Here is a 27,133-nt window from a genome sequence, read left to right on the forward strand (position 1 = left end):
TCACATCCCTGCTCTTATACTCTATACCTCTATTAATTAATGCCAACATTGCATTCGCCTTCTTCACCACCAACTCAAACTGGATGTTAACCTTTAGGGTATCCTGCACAAGGACTCCCAAGTCCCTTTGCATCTCTGCATTTTGAATTCCCTCCCCAACTAAATAATAATCTGCCTGTTTATTTCTTCTACCAAAGTGCATGACCACATACTTTCCAACATTGTATTTCATTTGCCACTTCTTTGCCCATTCCCCTAAGCTATCTAAGTGTCTCTGCAGGCTCTGTTTCCTCAACACTACCTGCTCCTCCATCTATCTTTGTATCATTGGCAAATTTAGCCACAAATCCATTAATCCCATAGTCCAACTCACTGACATACATTGTAAAAAGCAGCGGTCCCAACACCAACTCCTGTGGAACTTCAGTAGTAACCAGCAGCCAGCCAGAATAGGATCCCTTTATTCCCACTCTGTTTTCTGCCGATCAGCCAATGCTCCATCCATGCTAGTAACTCCCTTGTAATTCCATGAGCTTTCATCTTGCTAAGCACTTTGTCAAAGGCCTTCTGAAAATCGAAGTACTGCACATCTACTGCATCTTCTTTGTCTACCCTGCTTGTAATTTTCTCAAAAAATTGCAGTCGGTTAGTCAGGCAGGATTTTCCTTTCAGGAAATCATGCTGGCTTTGGCCGATCTTGTCATGCGCCTCCAGGTATTCCATAATCTCATCCCTAACAATTGATTCCAACAACTTCCCAACCACTGATATCAGGCTAACAGGTCTATAAGTTTCCTTTCTGCTGCCTCCCTTCCTTCTTAAATAGTAGAGTAACATCTGCACTTTTCCGGTCATCCAGCACAATGCCAGAATCTATTGATTCTTGAAAGATCATCGTTAACACCCCTGCAATCTCTCCAGCTACTTCCTTCAGAACCCGAGGGTGCATTCCATCAGGTCCAAGAGATTTATCTACCCTCAGACCACTAAGCTTCCTGAGCACCTTCTCAGTCGTAATTTCCACTGCACGTACTTCACTTCCCTGACACTTATGAATGTCCGGTATACTGCAGACGTCTTCCACTGTGTAGACTGATGCAAAATACACATTCAGTTACTCTGCCATCTCTAAGTCATTACAATATCTCCAGCGTCATTTTCTATTGGTCCTATGTCTACCCTCGACTCTCTTTTACCCTTTATATACTAAAAAAAAAGCTTTTAGCATCTTCAGCGCATATGAAGAGCTACTGGTGTGAGTTACATGTACTGTGTTGTGTGCAACTTACTCTGGATGGACATTGTTTTGTTTAGCAATATACATATGTAGGGATGAATGACAATAAACTTGAATTTGAATTTGTACTGAACGAAAAAACTAATTTTGTTTCAATTCCCCTAGATGCCACTTGACCTGCCCAGTGTTTCCAGGTGACACTAAAACTTGGGGTGAGGTTCTCAGTGGGACTGATGGAAAGGTCAAGGAGCAAGTCAAGAGCAGACTTGGGAGCTGTTAATGTTCTGACCTTCCAGTGAGAATAGGAAATGGAAACCACAAGATAAATGGCTGATTTATTATCCCTCTCAACCCCATTTTCCTGCCTTCTCACTATAACCTTTGACATCTTTACTCAAGAGCTTGCCACACTCTGCTTTAAATATATCCAATGACTTTGCCTCCATGCCCATCTGTGGCAAAAAATTCCACAGATTCACCACCCTCCGGCTAAAGAAATTCCTCATCTCTGTTCTATTTATGATTTATAATTTAAATTTTTAATATTTACTATCGATTTGTAATCCAGGGAGCGGGAAGCGCAGAATCAAATATTGCTGTGATGATTGTACATTCTTGTATCAATTGTTTGGCGACAATAAAGTATAAAGCATAAATGGAGATCCTTCTATTCTGAGGCTGGTCTGATTCCCCATGAGAGGAAACATCCTCTCCACGTCCACTAGGCCCCTTCCTCATTCTTCTAAATTCCACCTAGTACAAGCCCAGACATTAACCCTTTAATTCCCAAGATAATTCTTGTACATCTGCTCTGTGCCCTCTCTAGTGCCAGGACATCCTTTCTTGGATATGGGGACCAAAACTGATCATAATATTCCAAATGTGGTCATGGAGCAATGTCAAATTAAACAAGTTCTCCAGCCACAAACATCACTCAATAATAAACTGCAGTGGGATTGAGTTTCCATGTTCATGGTCACGTCTCTCAGTCTCCACAGGACATTGAACAGGAGGTACAGAGGCCCTGGGTCTCATGCCACAGTTAGAATCAGAGTCTGAATTAGGTTTAATATCAGTCATACATGTCATGGGATTATTACCTTTCAACCACCAGGCTCCTGAACCTGTGTGAATAACTTCACTCACCTCAATAATGACCTGCTACACAACCTACAGACTCACTTTCGAGGACTCTACAACTCATGTTCTCAGTGTTATTTTTTATTTTTATTGACATGTTGGTTGTTTGCAAATCTTTGTTAGTGTGTAGTTTTTTATTGATTCTATTGTATTTCTCTGTTCTCTTGTAAATGCCTGCAAGAAAATGAATCTCAGGGTAGTATATGGTGACATATACGTACTTTGAACTTTGACAATATGGTTAGAGGATTCTTCATCTGACATTCTCCGGGTGCTCCAGTTTCCTACCATAGTCCAAAGCCATACTGGTAGGTCAACTGGCCATTATAAATAGGCTAGGGTTAAATGGGGATTTACTGAGCAGTGCGGCTCGAGGGGCTGGAAGAGTCTATTCCACGCTGTATCTAAAGAAATACATAAATCATAAATGGTCCTTCACAAGGTCCGATAGCAGTGGGGAGGATTGTGGAGGAGTGAACTATGCCTGGGAGTCCTGTTCTGAGTGCAGTGCAACTCTTCGCATGGTGTGAAACAGCATGCACACAGGCCCTTCAGCCCTACTGTTGACCAAGATTGCTATCCAAGCTAGTTCCATTTGTTTGGTTTGTTTAGGGGTATAGCGTGGTATAGGCCTTTCTGGCTTTTGAGTCACGCAGCCAGCAACCCACTGATTTAACCCTAGGCTAATCAAAAGACAATTTACAATGACCAATTAGCCTACTAACTGGTACGTCTTTGGAATATCGGAAGAAACCCATGGGCTCACGGGAAGGAATTTACAAAGTCCTGACAGCGGATGCTAAGATTGATCTCTGAAGCCCCAAGCTGATCACTACACTATGGTGGCGTCCTCTGAACCTGGTGTACCATATAACGATGGATCACGTGCTAAATTGATTGGCGTATCAAAAACACTCTCTTCTGGGCGCTTCTTCTTCGTCTCAGCTGGTCCAGTTCGTTGCCTGGCGACTCCTATGTGTGGGAAGGCTCTCTCTTCTGGGCATCTGTTCTTTGTCTCAGCGGGTCCAATTTGTTGCTCCCACATTATAAGTTGCCCAGCATGTACCGTGACTAACATGAGCCAGTAAAAATGTTTACTCATAATACCCCCATTGTCGTTCTTGTTCCACGGATCCAGAACACCTGTATTTACCTAGTAAATGTTGTTAATGTACTTGCCTCAACTGCTTCCTCTTGCAGCTCCTTCCAATGCTGACAAAGTTGCCTCTCAGGTTCCTATTAAATTTTTCCAATTAAAGCAAAACAGAAGTTTGCAATAATGTGGCATGTCACCTAAAACTTTGACAAACTTCTATAGATGTATGGTGAGGAGTGTACTGACTGGTTGCATCACGGCCTGGTATGGAATTACCTTGAATAGAAAATCCTACAAAAAGTAATGAATACAGCCATTCCATCACAGGTTGTCCTCCCCACCATTGAGCACATCTACATGGAGCGCTGTCACAGGAAAGCAGCATCCATCATCATGGAGCGCTGTCACAGGAAAGCAGCATCCATCATCATGGACCCCCATCATCCAGGCCATGCTCTCTTCTCACTGCTGTCATCAGGAAGAAGATACAAGGGCCTCAGGACCCACACCACCAGGTTCAGGAACAGTTTTTTTTAGCCATACTGTGTGGAGTACGGAGGCGCTAAATGGCAACTCCTTTGCTTGCATCTTCGGAAACAGCTCTATTTCTATCTTAGGTATCTTTTTTGCCTTTTCAAGATTCTTTTGAATACCCTGATCTGGAGTTACACTCTGACCTCAGTTCTTTGCAGGACTGGGACCCACTCTCAGGGCTTCACGACCGGCCACTTCTTGTTATACCAAGGATGCAGACTGGAAGACTAGTGCGCCTTCAGGGTGCCGGATTTTTGTGGCTCTGGAGATGGGCTGATTCTGGGCCAGTCCCCTTGATTGAGGCGTCACGGGAGAACGCGGAACATTAGGAGCAGTGGGTTAGCTGCCATGGGCTATGTGTCCAGAGACCTGAGTCTTTCTGGGCCAACTTCCTCAGTGCAGAGCTTGGAAAAAGCGATTAAACAGACTTTTAACAGCATAAGTCAGCGGGTTGCTTTGTTACATCTCCCCTCTCGCTGTGAAACGGGGACACCCTTTTTTCCCTTATTAGGGAGAGAGAGAGCCTGTGGTATGTTGAATTACCGGGTGAACGAGTAGTCTTTGGGGTACTGCAAGTCTGTGCTTTGCTACATGCTTGATTTCTCGGTGGATGGTGCCAATGCATATTTTGCTGTGGGGGGGGGTTGTTGCCTTGCTGCTGCTTATGCATGGGAGGGGGGAGCTGGGAGGGGGCTTTGGGGTTCTAATGTTTAACTGTCAATCATTCTTTGGGGCATTCCACTGTTTTTGTGGATGTTTGTGAAGAAAAAGAATTTCAGGATGTATATTGTATACATTTCTCTGACATTATATGTGCCTATTGACCTATTGAGTCAACCCTTCTGGCCCTTTGAGAAGCACCACCTCAGCAACTCCCAACAAACCTGATTTACCCCAACCTAATCATGAGACAATTTACAATGACCAACTAACGCATCCAGCCGGATGTGAGATCAGGCAGGAAGGGGTCAGCCCATGTAGCAGTTGATGAGGCAGAGTCTAGGTTGAAGCACAAGGAGATGGTTGGGGCTACCCAGCTAGGCCACCAGGAACTTGGATGGACAACCCACAAGTGGTGGTCATCTTCCACAGGTAAGGAATGTGGTGAGCTTGTAACACAAGAAATACGAGAAGTAGAAGAGGATAAGGGGTTAACTAAAACAGCTGGCCTGGTCAAACAAGGGGTTTGGACCTGGTGGGAAAGTATTGAACAATGACATCTATCTTGGAATGTTCTGTGGCAGATGGAACTGCTCCGTATTTCTTTTCTATGCAGAGCAGCGTACGACCTGCTCCCAACACCTGCCAACCTCAGCACCTGGTATGAAGGTAAGACAGACAGGTGTGCTGCTTGTGGCGAGAAGGGAGTGGGTGCATGCAGAGTCAATCTTTCCAGCGGCATGTACACCTAGAGACATAACAATGTTCTCAAGGTTGTAGATAGATAGATATACTTTACTGATCCTGAGGGAAATTGGGTTTCGTTACAGCCACACCAACCAAAAATAGAGCATAAATATAGCAATACAAGAACCACAAACAATCAAACAACAATATGCAAACTATGCCAGATGGAAATAAGTCCAGGACCAGCCTATTGGCACAGGGTGTCTGACCCTCCATGGGAGGAGCTGCAAAGTTCGATGGCCACAGGCAGGAACAACCTCCCATGACGCCCAGTGTTGTATCTTGGTGGAATATGGCCAGAGTCCAACGGCAAAAAGTTCAATATCCGGTCTATAAACACGTTCCTCGATCATAATATGACCAGGATTGCACCATTTGTTGTTAACCAGAACAGCAAGCCCCCAACTCCTTTACGCTTACCGCTCTCAGTGCACTTCTGGTCAGCCCGAACGGTCTGGAAGCCATCCATGGAAAAGTTTTGATCAGGTGTGTCCTCGTGCAGCCCCGTTTCAGTAAAACACATTAACACGTAACAGGAGTGGTTGAGCAGAGAGTACTGCAGCACAACTTATCTCATGCCCCATGCTGCACAGAACATTGCATATCATTTGTGAAAGAAGGCTCTACGTCAAGGGTGTACAGCACAAGCCCACGATCAAGCATACTTTCTTCAGCCAATGATTGGTATGTCAAGGCCAACCTGGATGGGAAAGGCAGTTTCCCGGAGCAAATAGCTTTCACCACATTGCATCCAGATATAATCGTATGGTCTGACACCAGTAGAGAATTGGTTATTGGTGAACTCACAGTCTCCTGGGAAGACAACATCGAAGAAGCCCATGAGCGTAAGTTAACCAAGTATGCAGAATTAAGATCAGAGTGCAGAGACAGAGGGTGGAAGGTCTCATGCTATCCATTCGAAGTAGGTTGTCATGGCTTTATTGCATTCACTTCCAGAAATGGCTGCGTGTCCTTGGCTTCACTAGAAGAGAGATCAAGTCAACCAGCAGGGTTGTAGCTGAGGCAGCAGAGACAGGATCATCATGGGTGTGGACCAAGTACGTCCAGAGGGGCAGATAGTCGGACAGTGTATCCATCTTTTGCAAACCCTTCAGTAGTTGCATAGAACCCTGAAGAGTAGACCATCTGTTAGATGGAAGCAACTAACAACTCTGATAGAGGCAGATGCCAAGTTCTTAAGCCCACCAGTGGGAGGTGGTGCTTTAGCACTGCTGGCCCACCATCTCGAGGGAGTCTTGATCATAAGCAGGCCGAAACTACTGAAGACAGGTGGCAGATCAACTGATGATCCCACTGGTGATAGCACAAGACAATTAACATCTTAGTCCAAGTGTATTTTCAATTCTTGTATACATTTCTCTGACATCATATGTACCTATTGAGTCAGCTCTTCTGGCCCTTTGAGAAGCACACATCAGCAACTCCCAACAAACTTGATTTAACCCCAACCTAACCATGAGACAATTTACAATGACCAACTAACCCATCTGGTACATCTCTGGACTGTGGGAGGAAACCAGAGCACCTGGGGAAAACCCACGTGGTCCACGATTGGACCTGGAGTGACTGCTGTGTCTGGGTGTGCCACTATCCTACTGGAAGGATCTTTGGTATAGTAGCGTGAGCAGTGATCTTTGTCACCTATTGTTGGTGAGAAGCAAGTTGTAAGACAATTCAGAACTGTTCTGCTCATGCCAATGAAATGATTTCACTACTTCAACAAGGTAGGAATTACGAAGAATTTGAAGGTATCGACATTCATCTTGAATGTTACAATGAAAATGAAGATTTGGAGGATGCAATCGTCGTAAGCATTGTATGAAGTCAGTCCATTATCTGCACTAAGTGTCTGTGGTGATCTTATAACCATATAACAATTACAGCACGGAAACAGGCCATCTCGGCCCTTCTAGTCCGTGCCGAACTCTTATTCTCACCTAGTCGCACCGACCTGCACCCAGCCCATAACCCTCCATTCCTTTCCTGTCCATATAGCTGTCCAATTTAACTTTAAATGACAACATCGAACCTGCCTCAACCACTGCTGCTGGGAGCTCGTTCCACATAGCTACCACTCTCTGAGTAAAGATGTTCCCCCTCATGTTACCCCTAAACTTTTGCCCTTTAACTCTCAACTCATGTCCTCTTGTTTGAATCTCTCCCACTCTCAATGGAAAAAGCCTATCCACGTCAACTCTATCTATCCCCCTCAGAACTTAAAACACCTCTATCAAGTCCCCCCTCAACCTTCTATGTTCCAAAGAATAAAGACCCAACTTGTTCAACCTTTCTCTGTAACTTAGGTGATGAAACCGAGGTAACATTCTAGTAAATCTTCTCTGTACTCTCTCTATTTTGTTGACATCTTTCCTATAATTCGGTGACCAGAACTGTACACAATATTCCAAATTTGGCCTCACCAATGCCTTGTACAATTTCAACATTACATCCCAACTCCTATACTCAATGCTCTGATTTATAAAGGCCAGCTTACCAAAAGCTTTCTTCATCACCCTGTCCACATGAGATTCCACCTCCAGGGAACTATGCACCATTATTCCTAGATCCCTCTGTTCTACTGCATTCTTCAATGCCCTACCATTTACCATGTATGTCCTATTTTGGTTAGTCCTACCAAAATGTAGCACGTCACATTTATCAGCATTAAACTCCATCTGCCATCTTTCAGCCCACTCTTCTAACTGGCCTAAATCTCTCTGCAAGCTTTGAAAACCTACTTCATTATCCACAACTCTACCTATCTTAATATCATCTGCATATTTACTAATCCAATTTACCACCCCATCATCCAGATCATTAATATACATGACAAACAACATTGGACCCAGTACAGATCCCTGAGGCACACCACTAGTCACCGGCCTCCAATCTGACAAACAGTTATCCACCTCTACTCTCTGGCATCTCCCATCCAGCCACTGCTGAATCCATTTTACTACTTGTTCATTGCATACACTGGATGAATTCCTTCGTCAATAACTATTGGGAACTAATACACAGTTTTATAGTACTGTGTTCTAATTCGTTGTGCATTTTATTTAAATACATAATTTGTTACTCAGTTTGTCTTTTTTTTACTTTTTTCCATGAAACTGGCTAATTGGGCAGCCAATTAATTGGACTGGAATCGATTGTACTTAAGGTGCACCCTTACCAATGTCTTGTACAACTGAAATGTGAACTCCTAGTGTGCCAGAAGCCTTCTTCACCACCCCGTCTACCTGTGACGTAGAAACAACTTAACTCTCTCCCTGCGAGTGACGTACAGATAGCTGAAGACATTCTATTCTTGTGTCCCTTTACCTCTTCATCAGGGCAGTGTTGACCCAGGAGTTGCCCCTCTTGCTGTTGTGCCGTCCCTGATTTTTCTGGGGTAACGTGGCGCACCGGGTAGTTCAGCTTCCACCCTAGAGAAGGCAGAACATTTTCATGGAGTTCAGAAACAGGCCCTTTGGCCCATCCAGTCCATACTAAACGATTAAACTGCATAGTCCCATCAACCCGTACCCGGAGCAGAGCCCTTACACCCCTCCCATCCCTGTATTTATCCAGACTTCTCTCAAATGTTACAACTGAACCCACATCCACCACTTCCACTGGCAGCTCGTTCCACATTCTCACCACCCTTTGTATGATAAAGTTCCCCCACATTCCCCTTAAATATTTCACCTTTTGCCCTTAATCTATCACTTTTAGTCTATACATAAAAATAGTGAGGTTGTGTACACGGGTTCATTGTCCATTCAGAAAGAAGCTGTTCCTGAAACGCTGAGTATGTGTCTTCAGACTCCTGTACCTTCTCCCTGATGGTAGCAATGACAAGAGGGTATGCCCCAGATGATGGGCATCCTTAATAATGCATGCTGCCAAGGTGTCCTGGAAGGAGCTGGCTGAGTATGCAGCTTTTTCCGATCCTGTGCAGTGGCCTCTCTGTACCAGAGGGTGACACGAAGCTACAGAAATAGGCTCTTTAACCTATCTAGTCCATGCCAAACTTGTTATTCTGCTTAGTCCCATCGACCTGCGCTTGGACCATACCCCTCCCATCCATGTATTTAACCAAATCTCTCTTAAAATGGATTGAAAAAAGCTGCAGAGGCTTATAGACCCAGCTAGATCCATCATGGGCACTAGCCTCCCCACCACCAAGGACACCTTTCAAAGGGGATTCCTCAAGAAGGCAGCATCCATCATGAAGAACCCCCATTACCCAGAACATGCCCTTGTCTCATTGCTACCATCAGGGAGGAGATACAGGAACCTGAAGACACACACTCAATATTTTAGGAACAGCTTCTTCTCCCCTCTGCCATCAGATTTCTGTAACAGTCCACGAACACTACCTCATTATTTTAGAGTCATAGAGCACTACAGCAGGGAAACTGGCTCTTTGGCCCATCAAGTCTGTGGCAACCTTATTCTGCCTAGGCCCATCAACCTTTATCTGGACCATAGCCCTCTATACTGCTTTCTATGTACTTCTCTTAAATGTTGAAATCAAACCCGCTTCCACCACTTCCACTGACAGGCCATTCCAAACCTGTACCACCCTCTGAGTGAAAAATTCCCCTCATGTTCCCCTTAAACATTTCACCTTTCACCCTTAATCCATGATTGTCTTACACAACCTCAGTGGAAAAAGCCTGCTTGCATTTACCCTATCTATACCCCTCATAATTTTATATACTCCTATCAATTCATCTTCATTCTTTGGGAAAAATATTTATTAATTTATTGAATCTTGCGGACACTACAGTTTACTGACCTGTTGCTGGGACAGACAGCTGCCTGGGCTGGATCAGTCGGACATCCAGCTCATCACTGGTGTCAAATGTCGCAATTTCTTTTTCAAATTCATCTTCGTAGTAAAATCTGCAATGGGGTGAGGAGAGTCACAGTAATGAAACAGGAATGCTGGACACACGAGGAGTGAACACCCCTTCGGACACCACCGGAAATGTCAAAGTTCAAAATACATTTATTATCAAAGCACGTTTAGCAACTTTGAGATTCATCTTCTTACAGGCAGCCACAAAACAGAGAAACCAATAGGATCCATGAAACCCCACATCACAAAGACCGACAAACACACAAAGTGCAAAAAAGCATGAATCATGCAAACGATAAAACCATGAACCCGAGACCCCAGAGTGAGCCCACGTTCAGCATCAAGGAGTCCAGGAACCCAATGGCTGCAGGCCATGGCCCCGGACCAGTGCAGCGTTAACGCGTTCCAGGAACCCAATGGCTGCAGGCCATGGCGCCGGAGCCAGTGTACCGCTGACATGAGTGTCGATGGCTGCAGGCCGTGTTCCCAAAGCCAGTTCAGCGCTGACGCGGTCCAGGAACCCAATGGCTGCAGGCCATGTTCCTGGAGCGAGTTCAACCCTAACGTGAGTGTCGATGGCTGCAGGACACAGCCTCGGAGCCAGTTCAACCTCGATGTGAGTGTTGATGGCTATAGGCCATGGCCCTGGAGCTAGTTCAGAGCTGACGTGGTCCAGGAACCCAATGGCTGCAGGCCACAGCTCCAGAGCCAATTCAGCCCTGATGCAAGTGTCTTTCTTTCTTTCTTTTTTCTTTTTTAGTCTTTTTATTGATTTAAAAGGAGCATAAATATAATCAAGAGGAGAATTATTTCAAATATATATATCAGTAATAATATAAACCGAGATTAGGATAGACATTGTCAACATCATAGATATTGTTGAACTAGTATAAAATATATAATAAACAAAATGAAAATTACAATTCTGCTCTTATCAGTTTATGAAGAAAAAGAATAACATTGGGTTTTAAATGAAAAGAAAAAAAAAACCCACTACACTATAGAAAAAAAAGGAACTGGGTAGTCCATTTTGAGGATACAACCAAAAAAAAAGAAAGACAGACTTTTTGATCAAATCTAAAACTTCAAGAAAAAAGATTGAAAGAGTAATAAATCAGATTAAATGAAAATATTGGATAAAGGGTCGCCAGATTTGCTCAAATTTAAAGGCTGTATCAAATGTCCGACTTATTTTTTCTAAACTTAAACAGGATATAATGGAGGAGAGCCAATAAAAGACTGTAGGTGGATTAGAATCCTTCCACTTCAATAAAATGGCTCTCCTAGCCAGTAAGGTCAAAAAGGCTATCATACGTTGAGCAGAAACAGGAATATTTCCTGCTTCCGATGGGATAATCCCAAAAATTGCCGTAAGCAAATTAGGTTGTAGATCCAGATCCAAAACTTCGGATAGTACTTTAAAAACATCTCTCCAAAAGTTACCTAGCTTTATACAAGACCAATACATATGAGTTAAAGTGGCCACCTCAATATTACATCTGTCACAAATAGGATTGATATTGGAGAAAATACGTGCTAGTTTATCCTTCGACATATGGGTTCGATGTACTACCTTGAACTGTATCAAGGAATGACGGGCACAAATAGATGAGTTGTTAACCAAATGAAAAATTTTACTCCATTGGTTATCTGAAAATGACTCCTGAAGTTCCGATTCCCAAGCGTGTTTAATTTTATCATTAGATATCATTCGTGAGTTCAATAACCGTTTATAGATTATAGCTATCAACCCTTTTTGAAATGGTTTAAACTGAAAAGAAGCGTCTGTCATATTAGGTGGATAAGCAGAAGAGTAATTTGGCAACAAACCATGTAAAAAATTCCTAATTTGTAAATATCTAAAAAAGTGTACATTAGATGAATCATAATTATCCACTGAGAAAAAGACATTAAACAGTCCCCTAAAAACAAATCTGAAAAAGTTATTATTCCCTTGGTTTTCCAAATTAAAAAGGCCTTATCCAAAATTGATGGTTTCAAAAAATTCAGATGGGTATTACTAGAAAGAATAAAATTATTTAACTCAAAAAATCTACGAAACTAAAACCGAATTCTTAAGCAAGAGGAATTCTGCAGATGCTGGAAATTCAAGCAACACACATCAAAGTTGCTGGTGAATGCAGCAGGCCAGGCAGCATCTCTAGGAAGAGGTACAGTCAACATTTCAGGCCGAGACCCTTCGTCAGGACTAACTGAAGGAAAAGTTAGTAAGAGATTTGAAAGTGGGAGGGGGAGGGGGAGATCCAAAATGATAGGAGAAGACAGGAGTGGGAGGGATGGAGCCAAGAGCTGGACAGGTGATAGGCAAAAGGGATACGAGAGGATCATGGGACAGGAGGCCCAGGGAGAAGGAAAAGGGGGGGGGAACCCAGAGGATGGGCAAGGAACAGAGGGAAAAAAAGGAGAGTGAGAAAACAAATGTGTGTATAAAAATAAATAACGGATGGGGTACGAGGGGGAGGTGGGGCAGTAGCGGAAGTTAGAGAAGTCAATGCTCATGCCATCAGGTTGGAGGCTACCCAGACGGAATATAAGGTGTTGTTCCTCCAACCTGAGTGTGGCTTCATCTTTACAGTAGAGGAGGCCGTGGATAGACATATCAGAATGGGAATGGGATGTGGAATTAAAATGTGTGGCCACTGGGAGATCCTGCTTTCTCTGGCGGACAGAGCGTAGGTGTTCAGAAAAACGGTCCCCCAGTCTGTGTCGGGTCTCGCCAATATATAGAAGGCCACATCGGGAGCACCGGACACAGTACATCACCCCAGCCAACTCACAGGTGAAGTGTCGCCTCACCTGGAAGGACTGTCTGGGGCCCTGAATGGTGGTAAGGGAGGAAGTGTAAGGGCATGTGTAGCACTTGTTCCGCTTACAAGGATAAGTGTCAGGAGGGAGATTAGTGGGGAGGGGTGGGGAGGGATGGGGGAGGACGAATGGACAAAGGAGTCGCGTAGGAGTGATCCCTGCGGAAAGCGGGGGGGGGGGAGGGAAAGATGTGCTTAGTGGTGGGATCCCGATGGAGGTGGCTGAAGTTACGGAGAATAATATGTTGGACCCGGAGGCTGGTGGGGTGGTAGGTGAGGACCAGGGGAACCCTATTCCTAGTGGGGTGGCGGGAGGATGGAGTGAGAGCAGATGTGTGTGAAATGGGGGACATGCGTTTGAGAGCAGAGTTGATGGTGGAGGAAGGGAAGCCCCTTTCTTTAAAAAAGGAGGACATCTCCCTCGACCTGGAATGAAAAGTCTCATCCCGAGAGTAGATGTGGCGGAGACGGAGGAATTGCGAGAAGGGGATGGCATTTTTGCAAGAGACAGGGTGAAAAGAGGAATAGTCCAGATAGCTGTGAGAGTCAGTAGGCTTATAGTAGACATCAGTGGATAAGCTGTCTCCAGAGACAGAGACAAAAAGATCTAGAAAGGGGAGGGAGGTGTCGGAAATGGACCAGGTAAACTTGAGGGCAGGGTGAAAGTTGGAGGCAAAGTTAATGAAGTCAACGAGTTCAGCATGCGTGCAGGAAGCAACACCAATGCAGTCGTCAATGTAGCGAAGGAAAAGTGGGGGACAGATACCAGAATAAGACCATAAGACAAAGGAGTAGATGTCGGCCATTCGGCCCATTGAGTCTGCTTCGCCATTTTATCATGAGCTGATCCATTCTCCCATTTAGTCCCACTCCCCCACCTTCTCATCATAACCTTTGATGCCCTGGCTACTCAGATACCTATCAATCTCTGCCTTAAATACACCCAATGACTTGGCCTCCACTGCTGCCCGTGGCAACAAATTCCATAGATTCACCACCCTCTGACTAAAAAAATTTCTTCACATTTCTGTTCTGAATGGGTGCCCTTTAATCCTTAAGTCATGCCCTCTCGTACTAGACTCCCCCATCATGGGAAACAACTTTGCCACATCCACTCTGTCCATGTTTTTCAACATTTGAAATGTTTCTATGAGGTCTCTCCTCATCCTTCTAAACTCCAAGGAATACAGTCCAAGAGCGGACAAATGTTCCTCATATGTTAACCCTCTCATTCCCGGAATCATTCTAGTGAATCTTCTCTGTACCCTCTCCAACGTCAGCGTATCCTTTCTTAAACAAGGAGACCAAAACTGCCCACAGTACTCTAAGTGAGGTCTCACCAGCGCCTTATAGAGCCTCAACATCACATCCCTGCTCCTATACTCTATTCCTCTAGAAATGAATGCCAACATTACATTCGCCTTCTTCACTACTGACTCAACCTGGAGGTTAACTTAAGGGTATCCTGTACGAGGACTCCAAGGTCCCGTTGCATCTCCGAACTTCGAATTCTTTCCCCATTTAAATAATAGTCTGCCCGTTTATTTTTTCTGCCAAAGTGCATAACCATACACTTTCCAGCATTGTCATAGTCATAGTCATACTTTATTAATCCCGGGGAAAATTGGTTTTCGTTACAGTTGCTCCATAAATAATCAATAGTAATAGAACCATAAATAGTTAAATAGTAATATGTAAATTATGCCAGTAAATTATGAAATAAGTCCAGAACCAGCCTATTGGCTCAGGATGTCTGACCTTCCAAGGGATGAAACCATAGAAACCATAGAAACTACAGCACAGAAACAGGCCTTTTGGCCCTTCTTGGCTGTGCCGAACCATTTTCTGCCTAGTCCCATTGACCTGCACACGGACCATATCCCTCCATACACCTCCCATCCATGTATCTGTCCAATTTATTCTTAAATGTTAAAAAAGAACCCGCATTTACCACCTCGTCTGGCAGCTCATTCCATACTCCCACCACTCTCTGTGTGAAGAAGCCCCCCCTAATGTTCCCCTTAGACTTTCCCCCCTCACCCTTAACCCATGTCCTCTGGTTTTTTTCTCCCCTTGCCTCAGGAGTTGTAATGTTTGATGGCCACAGGCAGGAATGACTTCCTATGATGCTCGGTGCTGCATCTCGGTGGAATGAGTCTCTGACTGAATATACTCCTTTGCCTACCCAGTACATTATGTAGAGGATGGGTGACATTGACCAAGATGGCATACAACTTAGACAGCATCCTCTTTTCAGCCACCACCGTGAGAGAGTCCAGTTCCATCCCCACAACATCACTGGCCTTACGAATGAGTTTGTTGATTCTGTTGGTGTCTGCCACCCTCACCCTGCTGCCCCAGCAGACAACAGCAAACATGATAGCACTGGCCACCACAGACTCGTAGAACATCCTCAGCATCGTCCAGCAGATGTTAAAGGACCTCAGTCTCCTCAGGAAATAGAGACAGCTCTGACCCTTCTACTTTGTACTTCATTTGCCACTTCTCTGCCCATTCTTCCAATCTATCCAAGTCTCTCTGCAGACTCTCCGTTTCCTCAGCACTACCAGCCCCTCCACCTATTTTCGTATCATCAGCAAACTTAGCCACAAAGCCATCTATTCCATAATCCAAATCGTTGGTGTACAATGTAAAAAGAAGCGGCCCCAACACGGACCCCTGTGGAACACCACTGGTAACCAGCAGCCTACCAGAACAGGATCCCCTTATTCCCACTCTCTGTTTCCTGCCAATCAACCAACGCTCTATCCACGTATGTAACTTTCCCGTAATTCCATGGGCTCTTATCTTGTTAAGTAGCCTCATGTGTGGCACCCTGTCAAAGGCCTTCTGAAAATCCAAATATACAACGTCCACTGCATCTCCCTTGTCTAGCCTACTGGTAATTTCCTCAAAAAAATTGTAATAGGTTTGTCAAGCAGGATTTTCCTTTAAGGAATCCATGCTGAGTTTTGCCTATCTTGTCATATGCCTCCAGGTACTCTGTAACCTCACCCTTGACAATCGACTCCAACAACTTCCCAACCACCGATGTTAAGCTATCAGGTCTATAATTTCCTTTTTGCTTCCTTGCCCCCTTCTTAAATAGCGGAGTGACATTTGCAATCTTCCAGTCCTCCGGAACCATGCCAGAATCTATTGACTTTTGAAAGATCATCACTAATGCCTCCGCAATTTCCACAGCTACTTCCTTCAGAACACGTGGGTGCATTCCATCTGGTCCGGGAGATTTATCTACCTTTAGGCTATTCAGCTTCCTGAGAACTTTCTCTGTCGTAATTGTGACTCGCACACTTCTCTTTCCTGCCACCATTGAGTGTCTGGTATACTGCTGATGTCTTCCTCAGTGAAGACTGATGCAAAATACTCGTTCAGTTCCTCTGCCATCTCCTTATCTCCCATTACAATTTCTCCAGCATCATTTTCTATCGGTCCTACATCTACTCTCACCTGTCTTTTACTCTTTATATACTTGAAAAAGCTTTTAGTATCCTCTTTGATATTATTTGCTAGCTTCCTTTCATAGTTATCTTTTCCCTCTTAATGACCTTCTTGGTTTCCTTTTGTAAGGTTTTAAAAACTTCCCAATCCTCTGTCTTCCCACTAATTTTTGCTTCCTTGTATGCCCTCTCCTTTGATTTAACTTTGGCTTTGACTTCTCTTGTCAACCACGGTTGCATCCTTTTTCCACTCGAAAATTTCTTCTTTTTTGGAATATACCTGTCTTGCACCTTCTTCACTTCTCGCATAAACTCCAGCCACTGCTGCTCTGCTGTCTTTCCCGCCAGTGTCCCTTTCCAGTCAACTTTGGCCAGTTCCTCTCTCATGCCACTTCCTTTACTCCACTGAAATACCGACACGTCAGATTTCGGCTTCTCTTTTTCAAATTTCACAGTGAACTCAATCATGTTATGATCACTGCTTCCTAAGGGTTCCTTCACCTCAATCTCTCTAATCACCTTCGGTTCATTACACAATACCCAATCCAGTACAGCCGATCCCCTAGTGGGCTCAACCACAAGCTGTTCTAAAAAGCCATCTCGCAGACATTCTACAAATTCTCTCTCTTGAGATCCAGTGCCGACCTGATTTTCCCAATCCACTCGCATGTTAAGATCCCCCACAATTATCATAACACTGCCCTTCTGACAAGCCTTTTCTATTTCCAATTGTAATTTGTAGTCCATATCCCTGCAGCTGTTTGGAGGCCTATAAATAACTGCCATCAGGGTCCTTTTACCCCTGCAATTTCTTAGCTTAACCCATAAAGATTCTGCACCTTCCGATCCTATATCACCTCTTTCTAATGATTTAATATCATTTCTTACCAATAAAGCCACGCCTCCCCCTCTGCCTACCTTCCTATCCTTCCGATACACCGTGTATCCTTGGACGTTCAGCTCCCAGAGACATGCATCCTTTAGTCAGGTCTCAGTGATGGCCACAATATCATACCTGCCAATCTGTAGCTGTACGACAAGATCATCCACCTTATTCCTTATGCTGCGTGCATTTAAGTATAACACCTTAAGACCAGTATTTGGTACTTTTTGCTTTGATTTCACTGCATCTTTATTGCACTGCAACTCATCCCAAAGGCTACAAACTTGCCCCATCACCTGCCTGTCTTTCCTGACATCTTTACTGCTCACTATCTTAGATTTATTTCTGTTTTCCCTTTCCTCCACTCTGTCATTTCAGTTCCCATTCCCCTGCCAAATTAGTTTAAACGCTCCCTAACAGCTCTATTAAACTTTCCTGCCAGGATATTGGTCCCCTTCAGGTTCAGGTGTAACCTGTCCTTTTTGAACAGGTCATACTTCCCCCAGAAGAGATCCCAATTATCCAGGTTCGGAACATAGATTGTTCCACAAACCCAACAAAAAGGCAGGCATAGCTAGGACCCATACTAGTGCCCATAGCTACACCTTTAGTTTGGAGGAAGTGGGAGAAGCCAAAGGAGAAATTATTAAGAGTAAGGACTAATTCAGCTGGACGGAGCAGAGTGGTGGTAGAGGGGAACTGATTAGGTCTGGAATCCAAAAAGAAGCGTAGAGCTTTGAGACCTTCCTGATGGGGGATGGAAGTATATAGGGACTGGACATCCATGGTGAAAATAAAGCGGTGGCAGCCCGGGAACTTAAAATCATCGAAAAGTTTAAGAGCGTGAGAAGTGTCACAAAGATAGGTAGGAAGGGATTGAACAAGGGGGGATAAAACCGTGTCGAGGTATGCAGAAACGAGTTCGGTGGGGCAGGAGCAAGCTGAGACAATAGGTTTGCCAGGACAGGCAGGTTTGTGGATCTCGGGTAGAAGGTAGAAACGGGAAGTGTGAGGTGTGGGAACTATAAGGTTGGTAGCAGTGGATGGGAGATCCCCTGAGCGGATAAAGTTGGTGATGGTGTGGGAGACAATGGCCTGGTGCTCCTTAGTGGGGTCACGATCGAGGGGTAAATAAGAGGAGGTATCCACGAGCTGTCGCTGTGCCTCGGCAAGGTAGAGGTCAGTACGCCGGACTACAACAGCACCCCACTTATCGGCGAGTTTAATAGTAAGGTTAGGATTAGTGTGGAGGGAGTGGAGAGCAAAGCATTCGGATGGAGTAAGGCTGGAATGGGAACAGGGTGCGGTGAAGTCGAGACAGTTGCTGTCCCATTGGCAGTTAGCAATAAAGAGATCCAGAGCGGGGTGTCCATGAAGAAGAGGAGGGTTGAAGATGGGAGAAGGGGTCATCGGTGGGGGTGGAAGAGTCCTTGCCGAAGAAGTAGGCTCGGAGACAGAGACAGTGGAAGAAAAGTTCCGCATCGTGGCGAACACGGAACTCGCTGAGGTGTGGGCGAAGGGGGACAAAGATGAGGCCCTTACTGAGGACAGAGCGTTCTGCCTCAGACAGTTGAAGGTTGGAGGGGATGGTAAAGACCCAGCACGGATGACAGCTGGGATCAGAGGGGGGAAGGGGGAGGCTGGGGGTGTCAGTGGAGAGGGGAGGGCTGGGGTGAGAGGAAGATGGAGCTTCTGAGGGCCCAGGAGTTGACGGTGGGATCTGAGGAAGACGGGGCTGCGGAGTGGTGTTGGGGGAAGGGGAGACGGGAGTCACAATAGCAGCACATGAAGACCCGGCCTGGAGTTCAAGGCTGGAGTCGTAGTTGGTGGTTGCGCAATCGCTTTGAATGTCTCCACAGTCGTTGCTGGAGTCCGGGTTTTGAATATGCCCTGGGGTGTTGGAGCTCCCGAGATCGATGGCAGGGGCAGCAATCCAAAGTTCATGCCTGCTAGCGTTGGGGCCGGCAGGCTCTGGGGTCTGCAGATGTAGGATCTTGCAATCTTTGCCTAACGTGACAAAGTCAAGAAAATGGCGATTGCAGGCATGGATCCGACAGAGGATGAAATAAGGGGTAGGACCATTACAGACGGCGAAGAAAGTGTCCCGAAGGTGTGGAAGGGTCTGGGATAGGGACACCAAGTACTTCCTCATGGTGGAGAGAGTCGCCTTCAGAGCTTGACGGGAGAAGCAACGAGAGGCAGAGTCAATAAAATGTGAGTACCTGGGATCCTCAGAAGGTCCAAATTGAGAGGCTTGGAAACGAATCCTAAAGCCAACTGGATTAAGTTGGCAGCGGAGGCACGTTCCAAGAAAGGATGGAGGCACGTTCCAAGAAAGGATATATGGCTGTGATAGCAAGTCTGATTCAAAATGTGGTCGAAAAGTTGAAGAGCTGAAGAAATTACAGATGGGGAGCAGTGAGAGATGGTTCCACTGAACTCGCGAAGAGAAGATTTAAACTTCTTCAGTGTAGGCATCACCGGAAGAGGCTTCGCAGTAGTGAATTTAAAAACGCAAGCAAGAGGAATTCTGCAGATGCTGGAAATTCAAGCATCAAAGTTGCTGGTGAACGCAGCAGGCCATCTCTAGGAAGAGGTACAGTCGACGTTTCAGGCCGAGACCCTTCGTCAGGACTAACTGAAGGAAGAGTTAGTAGGAGATTTGAAAGTGGGAGGGGGAGGGGGAGATCCAAAATGATAGGAGAAGACGGGAGGGGGAGGGATGGAGCCAAGAGCTGGACAGGTGATTGGCAAAAGGGATACGAGAGGATCATGCCCTCTTCCCCCTTGTACTCCATCCGTTATTTATTTCTATACACACTCTCTCACTCTCCCTCTGACTGAACCCCTTGCCCATCCTCTGGGTTCCCTCCCGCTTCCTTCTCCCTGGGCCTCCTGTCCCATGATCCTCTGATGGACCGCCGCTGTTTGCCAATGGAGTAGCAGTATTTTTCTGCTGCTCTTAGTTTTCTTTCTTTCCCCCTAGTTTAAGCTTTGAATTTAAAATCTTTACTTGTTGATTCTTGAGGGTGATCAATATGTTTATGTCTACAAGAAGTGGGAAGAATTTACCTGAACCTAGTGATAAAGGTAATGGGAAAGGAAAAGTGCAAAAGGAAAGATCTGATGAAATGCCATCCTGGGCTGAAGATATCGTTCGGACACTGAATTCATTTAAGGATCAGAATGGATCAATTAAAGACCAACTGGAAAAGAATAGTAATGAAATGAAGTCATTTCTGGGAAAACTTAAAGACCTGGAAACTCAAGTTATTTCACACGAAGAGGAATTAAAGATAACTAAGCAAGAGTTGTCTGAAGCTACAACTCATTTGGAAAGATATCAAAATAAGATTATAGACTTGGAAACTAGGTCTTGACGAAGGAATATAAGAATTGTTGGGCTGCAGGAAGGAGCTGAAGATGGAGATCTCACAGCTTACTTTGGTAAGCTTTTCCACACTTTATTTCCTACCATTCTATCAAAGCCGCCTGCTATAGAAAGGGCACACAGGGCATTTATCTCGAAATCGAAGGATTCTAGTAAACCAAGATCTGTTCTGGTTTGTTTTCATCACTTTAAAATTAAAGATCAAATAATGTGACAGGCAAGAAAACAGAGAGTTTTTAGATTTATGGAATCTGAGCTCCGCTTCTACGAAGATTATCCAAGAGAGATAATGGAACAAAGATCAAAATTTGCCCTGGTAATGAAACAAGCATATGATAAAAATCTTTTCCCGTCTCTGAGGTACCCGACAAGAATTAAAATTTTCCCTGCTAATTCTCCTCCTCGTACTTTTTTTGATCCAAAAGCTGCACTGGATTTTGTTCAGGCTTTACCTGCCACGGTCACCGACGCTGCTGTTGAATAATCCATCTGAAAGGCTGTTTGGCTATTTGTATATTATTCGCATTTTGGAAAGAAGATTTATGAAGGTCACTTGTATATTTCATTGAGAGACTAATTAAAGAAGACGGAGAGTTGTTCCTTATTGCATATTATTGATTTTCCTTTGGAAAGATTTATGGTTTAAGTATCTCTGTTCAAATGATCTCAGGACATTTTATGACTGAGGGAAGAAGATAAGGCGATTTGTTCCTTTAATTTAATACTTGGTAGCTAATTGGTAGTTTTTCCTACTAATAGGGCTTTTTATATATTTTTTTCTGTTTTATTATTAACATTTTATAATTGAATCCCTTTTCCTTGCATTCCGAAGAATAGCTTCTTTGGTTGTAAAATAATGCAAACAGAGAATTACAGGACGTGGTTTAATTTTGGCTGATGGTTTAAGACGCTGAATTCGGTGGGCTCTGTCCAATATCGGACAGGCTTCAAGAATGTCACTAAAAAGTGAATATAACATGTTCGAAGAAAACTTTAGTGGCTCACCGGTTTCCTTATTTTCAGGCAAACCAGGTATACGTAGATTCATCTTGTGATTTCTGCTTTCCAAATCAATTGTTTTCTTCTTAATTCTTGATAATTCTGAAGTATTCTCATTAATTTTCTTTTCCATAAAAGACATCTTTAAATCCTGTTCTTTAATAGATTGATTCATTAATTCAAATTCCCTTTCAATTCTGTGAGTACTCTGCTTAAGCGTCTGATATCGATCTTCCAAATTCTTCAAAGATTCCTGAATTTTTTTCAAACAATTCATTAGCTTTCATCGATTTATCCATTTTGGTATCCACCATACTGATCTTCACATTCATAGCTTCTATTAAACAGAGCATTCTTTCTGAAGTAGAAAATTCCTTTAATTTCTCTGTTTGTTGCGGCTCAGGAAGAGTCTTGTCACTCCTTAATTCGGTTCCAGCCATCGTAATTAAATCATAAATCCTTCAGCAAATATAATAAACCTTCAAACTTGAAACAGATCTAGCAATGGAAAGTAAGTTGTGAAAGACGGAGTTGTGACAAAAAAAGTCTTACTCCATGCGCTGCCAAATGGAGACTTCCGCAAGTATCGATGGATGTAATTCAGTACAGCGATGACGCGAGTGAAGCCAGTCCCGGAGCCTATCAGCTGCATTTGTCCTTCAGCCTCAGCCTCCACACCTTAATCTTTAAAATCTGGCTCTGTGCTTAAATCTGCTAACCATTGGTTCATTTTTTACACTCAGTCATGGGCCCTGCAGCTATCCGCCCGGAAGTTTCGGTCCAGTTCAAGTCCACCCTAGCAATGGCCACAGCAGCCATGCTTACATTTTTGTAGCTGCATTACACCTTTACTGTCCCCAACTCTACAACCAAAGGGACAGCTTCTTCACCAAGCAATAGTTTGTCAGCAGTGCGGAGCCACAGGTAGGGTGCAATATACTGAAAACCATACCACCATAAGACATAGGAGCAGGATTAGGCTACTTGGCCCATCGAGTCTGCTCCATCATTTCTTCATGGCTGATACGTTTTCCCCGTCAGCCCCAATCTCCTGCCTTCTCCTTGTATCCCTTCATGCCCTGACCAATAAAGAATCTATCAACCTCTGCCTTAAATATACATAAAGACTTGGCCTCCACAGCTGCCTATGGCAAAGACTTCCACATATTCACCACTCTCTGGCTAAAGTAATTTCCCCTCATCTCTGTTCTAAAAGGACACCCCTCTATTCTGAGGCTGTGTCTCGTGATCTTTGACTCTCCCACCATAGGAAACATCCTCTCCACATCCACTCTATCAAGGCCTTTCACCATTCAATAGGTTTCACTAAGGTCACCCTCATTCTTCTGAATTCTAGTGAATACAGACCCAGAGCCATCAAATACTCTTCATATGACAAGCTATTCAATCGTGGAATCATTTTTGTGAACCTCCTTTGAACCCTCTTCAGTTTCAGCACATCCTTTCTAAGGGGCCCAAAACTGCTCACAATACTCCAAGTTCTTTATAGAGTCTGAACATTACATCCTTGCTTTTCTTTTCTAGTCCTCTTGAAATGAATGCTAACACTGTATGCCTTCCTCACCACAGACTCAACCTGCAAATTAAATCTTAAGGGAACCCTGCACAAGGACTCCCAGGTCCTTTTGCGTCTCAGTTTTTTGTATTTTCTCTCCATTTAGAAAATAGTCAACCCTTTTATTCCTTCTACCAAAGTGCATGACCATACACCTCCCGACATTATATTCCAACTGCCACTTCTTTACCCATTCTCTTAATTTGTCTGTACTTCTAGCCTTTCTACTTCTTCAAAACCACCTGCCCCTCCACCTATCTTCATGTCATCTGCAAACATTGCAACAAAGCCATCAATTCCATCATCTAAATCATTAACATAAGAAGAATCAGTTCCAACATATTCCCCTGTGAAACACCACTAGTCACTGGCAACCAGCCAGAAAAGGCTCCCTTTATTCCCACTCTTTGCCTCCTGCCAGTCAGTCACTGCTTTATCTATGCAAGAATCTTCACTGTAATACCATGGGCTCATAGCTTGTTAAGCAGCCTCATGTGTGGCACTTTGTCAAAGGCTTGAAAATCCAAGTTCACAACATCAACTGATTCTCCTTTATCTATCCTGCTTGTTATTTCTTCAAAGAATTCCAACAGATTTGTCAGGGAAGATTTTCCCTTGAGGAAACCACGCTGACTATGGCCTATTTTATCATCAGCCTCCAATTATCCTAAAACCACATTCTTAACAATTGACTCCAATATTTTCCCAACCACTGAGGTCAGACTAACTGGCCTATAACTTCCTTTCTTCTGCTTCTCTCCCTTCTTGAAGAGTGGAGTGACGTTTGCAATTTTCCAGTCTTCTGGAACCATTCCAGTTCTAGTGATTCTTGAAAGATCATTAATAATGCCTTTATATTCTCTTCAGCCACCTCCTTCAGAACCCTGGGGTGGACACCATCTGGTCCAGGTGCTTATATACATTCAGATCTTTCAGTTTCCCAAGAAACCTTCTCCTTAGTAATGGTAACTTCACACACTTCTGACCCCTGACACCTGGAATTTCCAGCACACTGCTAGTGTCTTCAATAATGAACACTGATGCAAAATACTTATTCAGTTCATCTGCCATTTCCTTGTCTTCTATTACTACCTCTCCATCATAATTTTTCAGCGGTCTGATATCCACTCTCACCTCTCTTTTACACTTTATGTATCTGAAGAAACTTTTAAAATCCTCTTTTAATATTATTAGCTAGCTTACTTTTGTATCTTTACCTTCTTAATGACTTTTTTAGTTGCCTTCTGTTGGGCACGTGGCCAAGTGGTTAAGGCGTTCGTCTAGTGATTTGAAGGTCAGCAGTTCGAGCCTCAGCTATGGCAGCGTGTTTGTGTCCTTGAGCAAGGCACTTAATCACACATTGCTCTAGTCTGTGCGAGGAGTGGCACCCCACACAGACTTCCAATCTGCGCCTTGTAAGGCATGAAAATGCCCAACGCAGGCCTCTCATGGTCTGAGTCGACATTCCCTCCCCTTCTGTTGGTATTTAAGAACTTCCCAATCCTCTAAACTTCCGACTAGTTTTTGCTCTATTGTAACCCTTTTATTGGCTTTTATGCTAGCCACAGTTGTGTCATCTTGCCTTGAAAATACCTCTCCCTCTTTAGGATGTATATATCCTGTGCCTTCCGAATGGCTTCCAGAAATTCCAGCCATTGCTGTTCTGCCATCATCCCTGCCAGTGTTTTTTTCCCAATCAATTCTGGACAACTCCTCTCTTATGCCTCCAGAATTCCTTTTACTCCACAGTAACACTGATACATCTGACTTTAGCTTCTCAAAGCCTCTAGACTGGCTGAATATGACAGAATCTCACCATCCAAACTTCACTGGACTACTTAGTAAAGGCACAACAGTGGACAACTGTAAACAGCGTTGAAAATGGTCAACATCACAATACCCACCTCTCAGGGGCAGATCCACACCAACCATAGACTACTGGGCTGGAAATATGTGCAAATGTTTAGGGGTGGGATGTATTTTGTGCACACGTGTGTGTGTGTGTGTGTGTGTGTGTGTGTGTGTGTGTGTGTGTGTGCGCGCGCATGCACACACTTGTCTCCATAGTGCATATGTGTGTCTATGAGTCTGCGTGTCTACGTACGAGTGTATGTGACTGTTTGGGCATGTGTGTCTGTCTGTATGTGTGTGGTTTGTGTGTGTCTGTGCGTGTGTATAGGTATGTGTGTGTCTCTCTGCATTTATGTCTGTATGGGTGTGTATGTATCTGTTGGGGTGTGTATGTTTATGCCTGTGTTTGTGTGTATGTGTCTGTGAGGTGTAGGTGTATGTGTGTAAGCGTCTGTGTCTAAGCCTGTGTATATATCTGGCTATGTATGTATCTCTGTGTGTCTGTGTGCGCACCTATCAGGGTGTGTATGTTTATGTTTGTGTGTGTGTGTGTCTTTGGTACATTTAGTAATTTTCAAACGGGGAGAAAAATTCAGAAATCAGCACAGTAAAAAAATTTAGTGCTTCTCTTGCTGGATTCCCTAAGGATTAATTTGCAGGTTGAGTTGGTGGTAAGGAAGGTAAGTGCAATGTTAGCATTCATTTCAAGAGGGCTAGAATACAAAAGCAAGAATGTCATGCTAAGGCTTTATTAAGGCATTGGTCAGGCCACGCGTGGAGTCCTGGGCCCCTTGTCTAAAAAAGAATGTGTTGGCATTGGAGAGGGTCCAGGGGAGGTTCATGAGAATGATTCTGTGATTGAAAAGGTTAACGTATGAGGAGCATTTGATGGCTCTGGGCCTGTACCTGCTGGAGCTTAGAAGAATTGGGGGGGCCGGGGGGGGCGGTGTTGAATCTCATTGAAACCTATCAATTGAAAGGCCTCGATAGAATGGATGTGGAGACAAAGTTTCCAATGGTGTGATTCTAGGACCAGAGGGCACAGCCTCACAATAGAATGCCTTCCCTTGAGAACAGATGAGGAGGGATTTCTTCAGCCAGAGGGAGGTGAATCTCTGGAATTCACTGCCACAGACGACAGTGGAGGGTAAGTTATTGGGTATATTTAACGAGGAGGCTGATAGGCTCTTGGTTAGTAATGTATCAAAGGTTATGGGAGAAGGCAGGAGGATGAGAATGATAACAAATCAGCCATGATGGAATGGTGGGACAGACTTGATGGGCTGAAGGGCCTAATTCTGTTCCTATGTCTTATGGTCTGTGTGTGTGTGTGTGTGTGTGTGTGTCTTTAATACACTTAATAATTTTCAAACGGGGAGAAAAATTCAGAAATCAGAAGAGCAAAAAAATCTAGTGCTCCTTGTGTGTGTGTGTGTGAGAGAGAGAGAGAGAGAGAGAGAGAGAGACTCATGCGTGTGTGTGTGTCTGTAAGATTGTTGCACTGTGGGAAATACAGTTAGACACTGGGGTATAGCAGGCTTGCTAAAGTGCGCGTAATCTCACAGGGTGTGCTATGGCCAAGCAGGTAACTGGTTCCAGCTGGAAATTGTGTGAAAATGTGAGGCCTTTAGCCAGTCATTCTGTACAGTGGGTTCTGGTTCATTGGGCCATTGGTTAATCATGCCAGCAGCTTATTTGGGGCAACTCTTAAAGAAAAAACTAATTAAAAAATTGACAGGAATGCCCTTCATTTACTTGGGACACGACGCTACCTAACTGGGACAGGAGACTCTTGTTGAACAGTTTCTAACTAGTGTCAGCTGCTTGCATTTTAGATAGTGCACCACGCCTTCAGCAATCAGT

The 27,133-nt window shown here is 44.2% G+C and overlaps 1 protein-coding gene across 2 annotated transcripts in view; it reads right to left on the reverse strand.

Moving 5' to 3' along the window:
* LOC140209887 (voltage-dependent L-type calcium channel subunit alpha-1S-like) overlaps nucleotides 1-27,133 on the reverse strand; it is a 419,288-nt gene that overhangs the window by 13,847 nt on the left and 378,308 nt on the right. For both annotated transcript variants that reach the window (XM_072278518.1, XM_072278519.1), the window contains 2 exons: nucleotides 10,222-10,328; nucleotides 8,760-8,863 (listed from right to left, as the gene is read on the reverse strand). In XM_072278518.1, coding sequence (XP_072134619.1) covers nucleotides 8,760-8,863; nucleotides 10,222-10,328 — 211 coding nt within the window. The remainder of the gene's footprint in view (nucleotides 1-8,759; nucleotides 8,864-10,221; nucleotides 10,329-27,133) is intronic.

The sequence above is a fragment of the Mobula birostris genome, chromosome 14 (assembly GCF_030028105.1).
Source record: "Mobula birostris isolate sMobBir1 chromosome 14, sMobBir1.hap1, whole genome shotgun sequence".
Lineage (NCBI taxonomy): Eukaryota > Metazoa > Chordata > Chondrichthyes > Myliobatiformes > Myliobatidae > Mobula > Mobula birostris.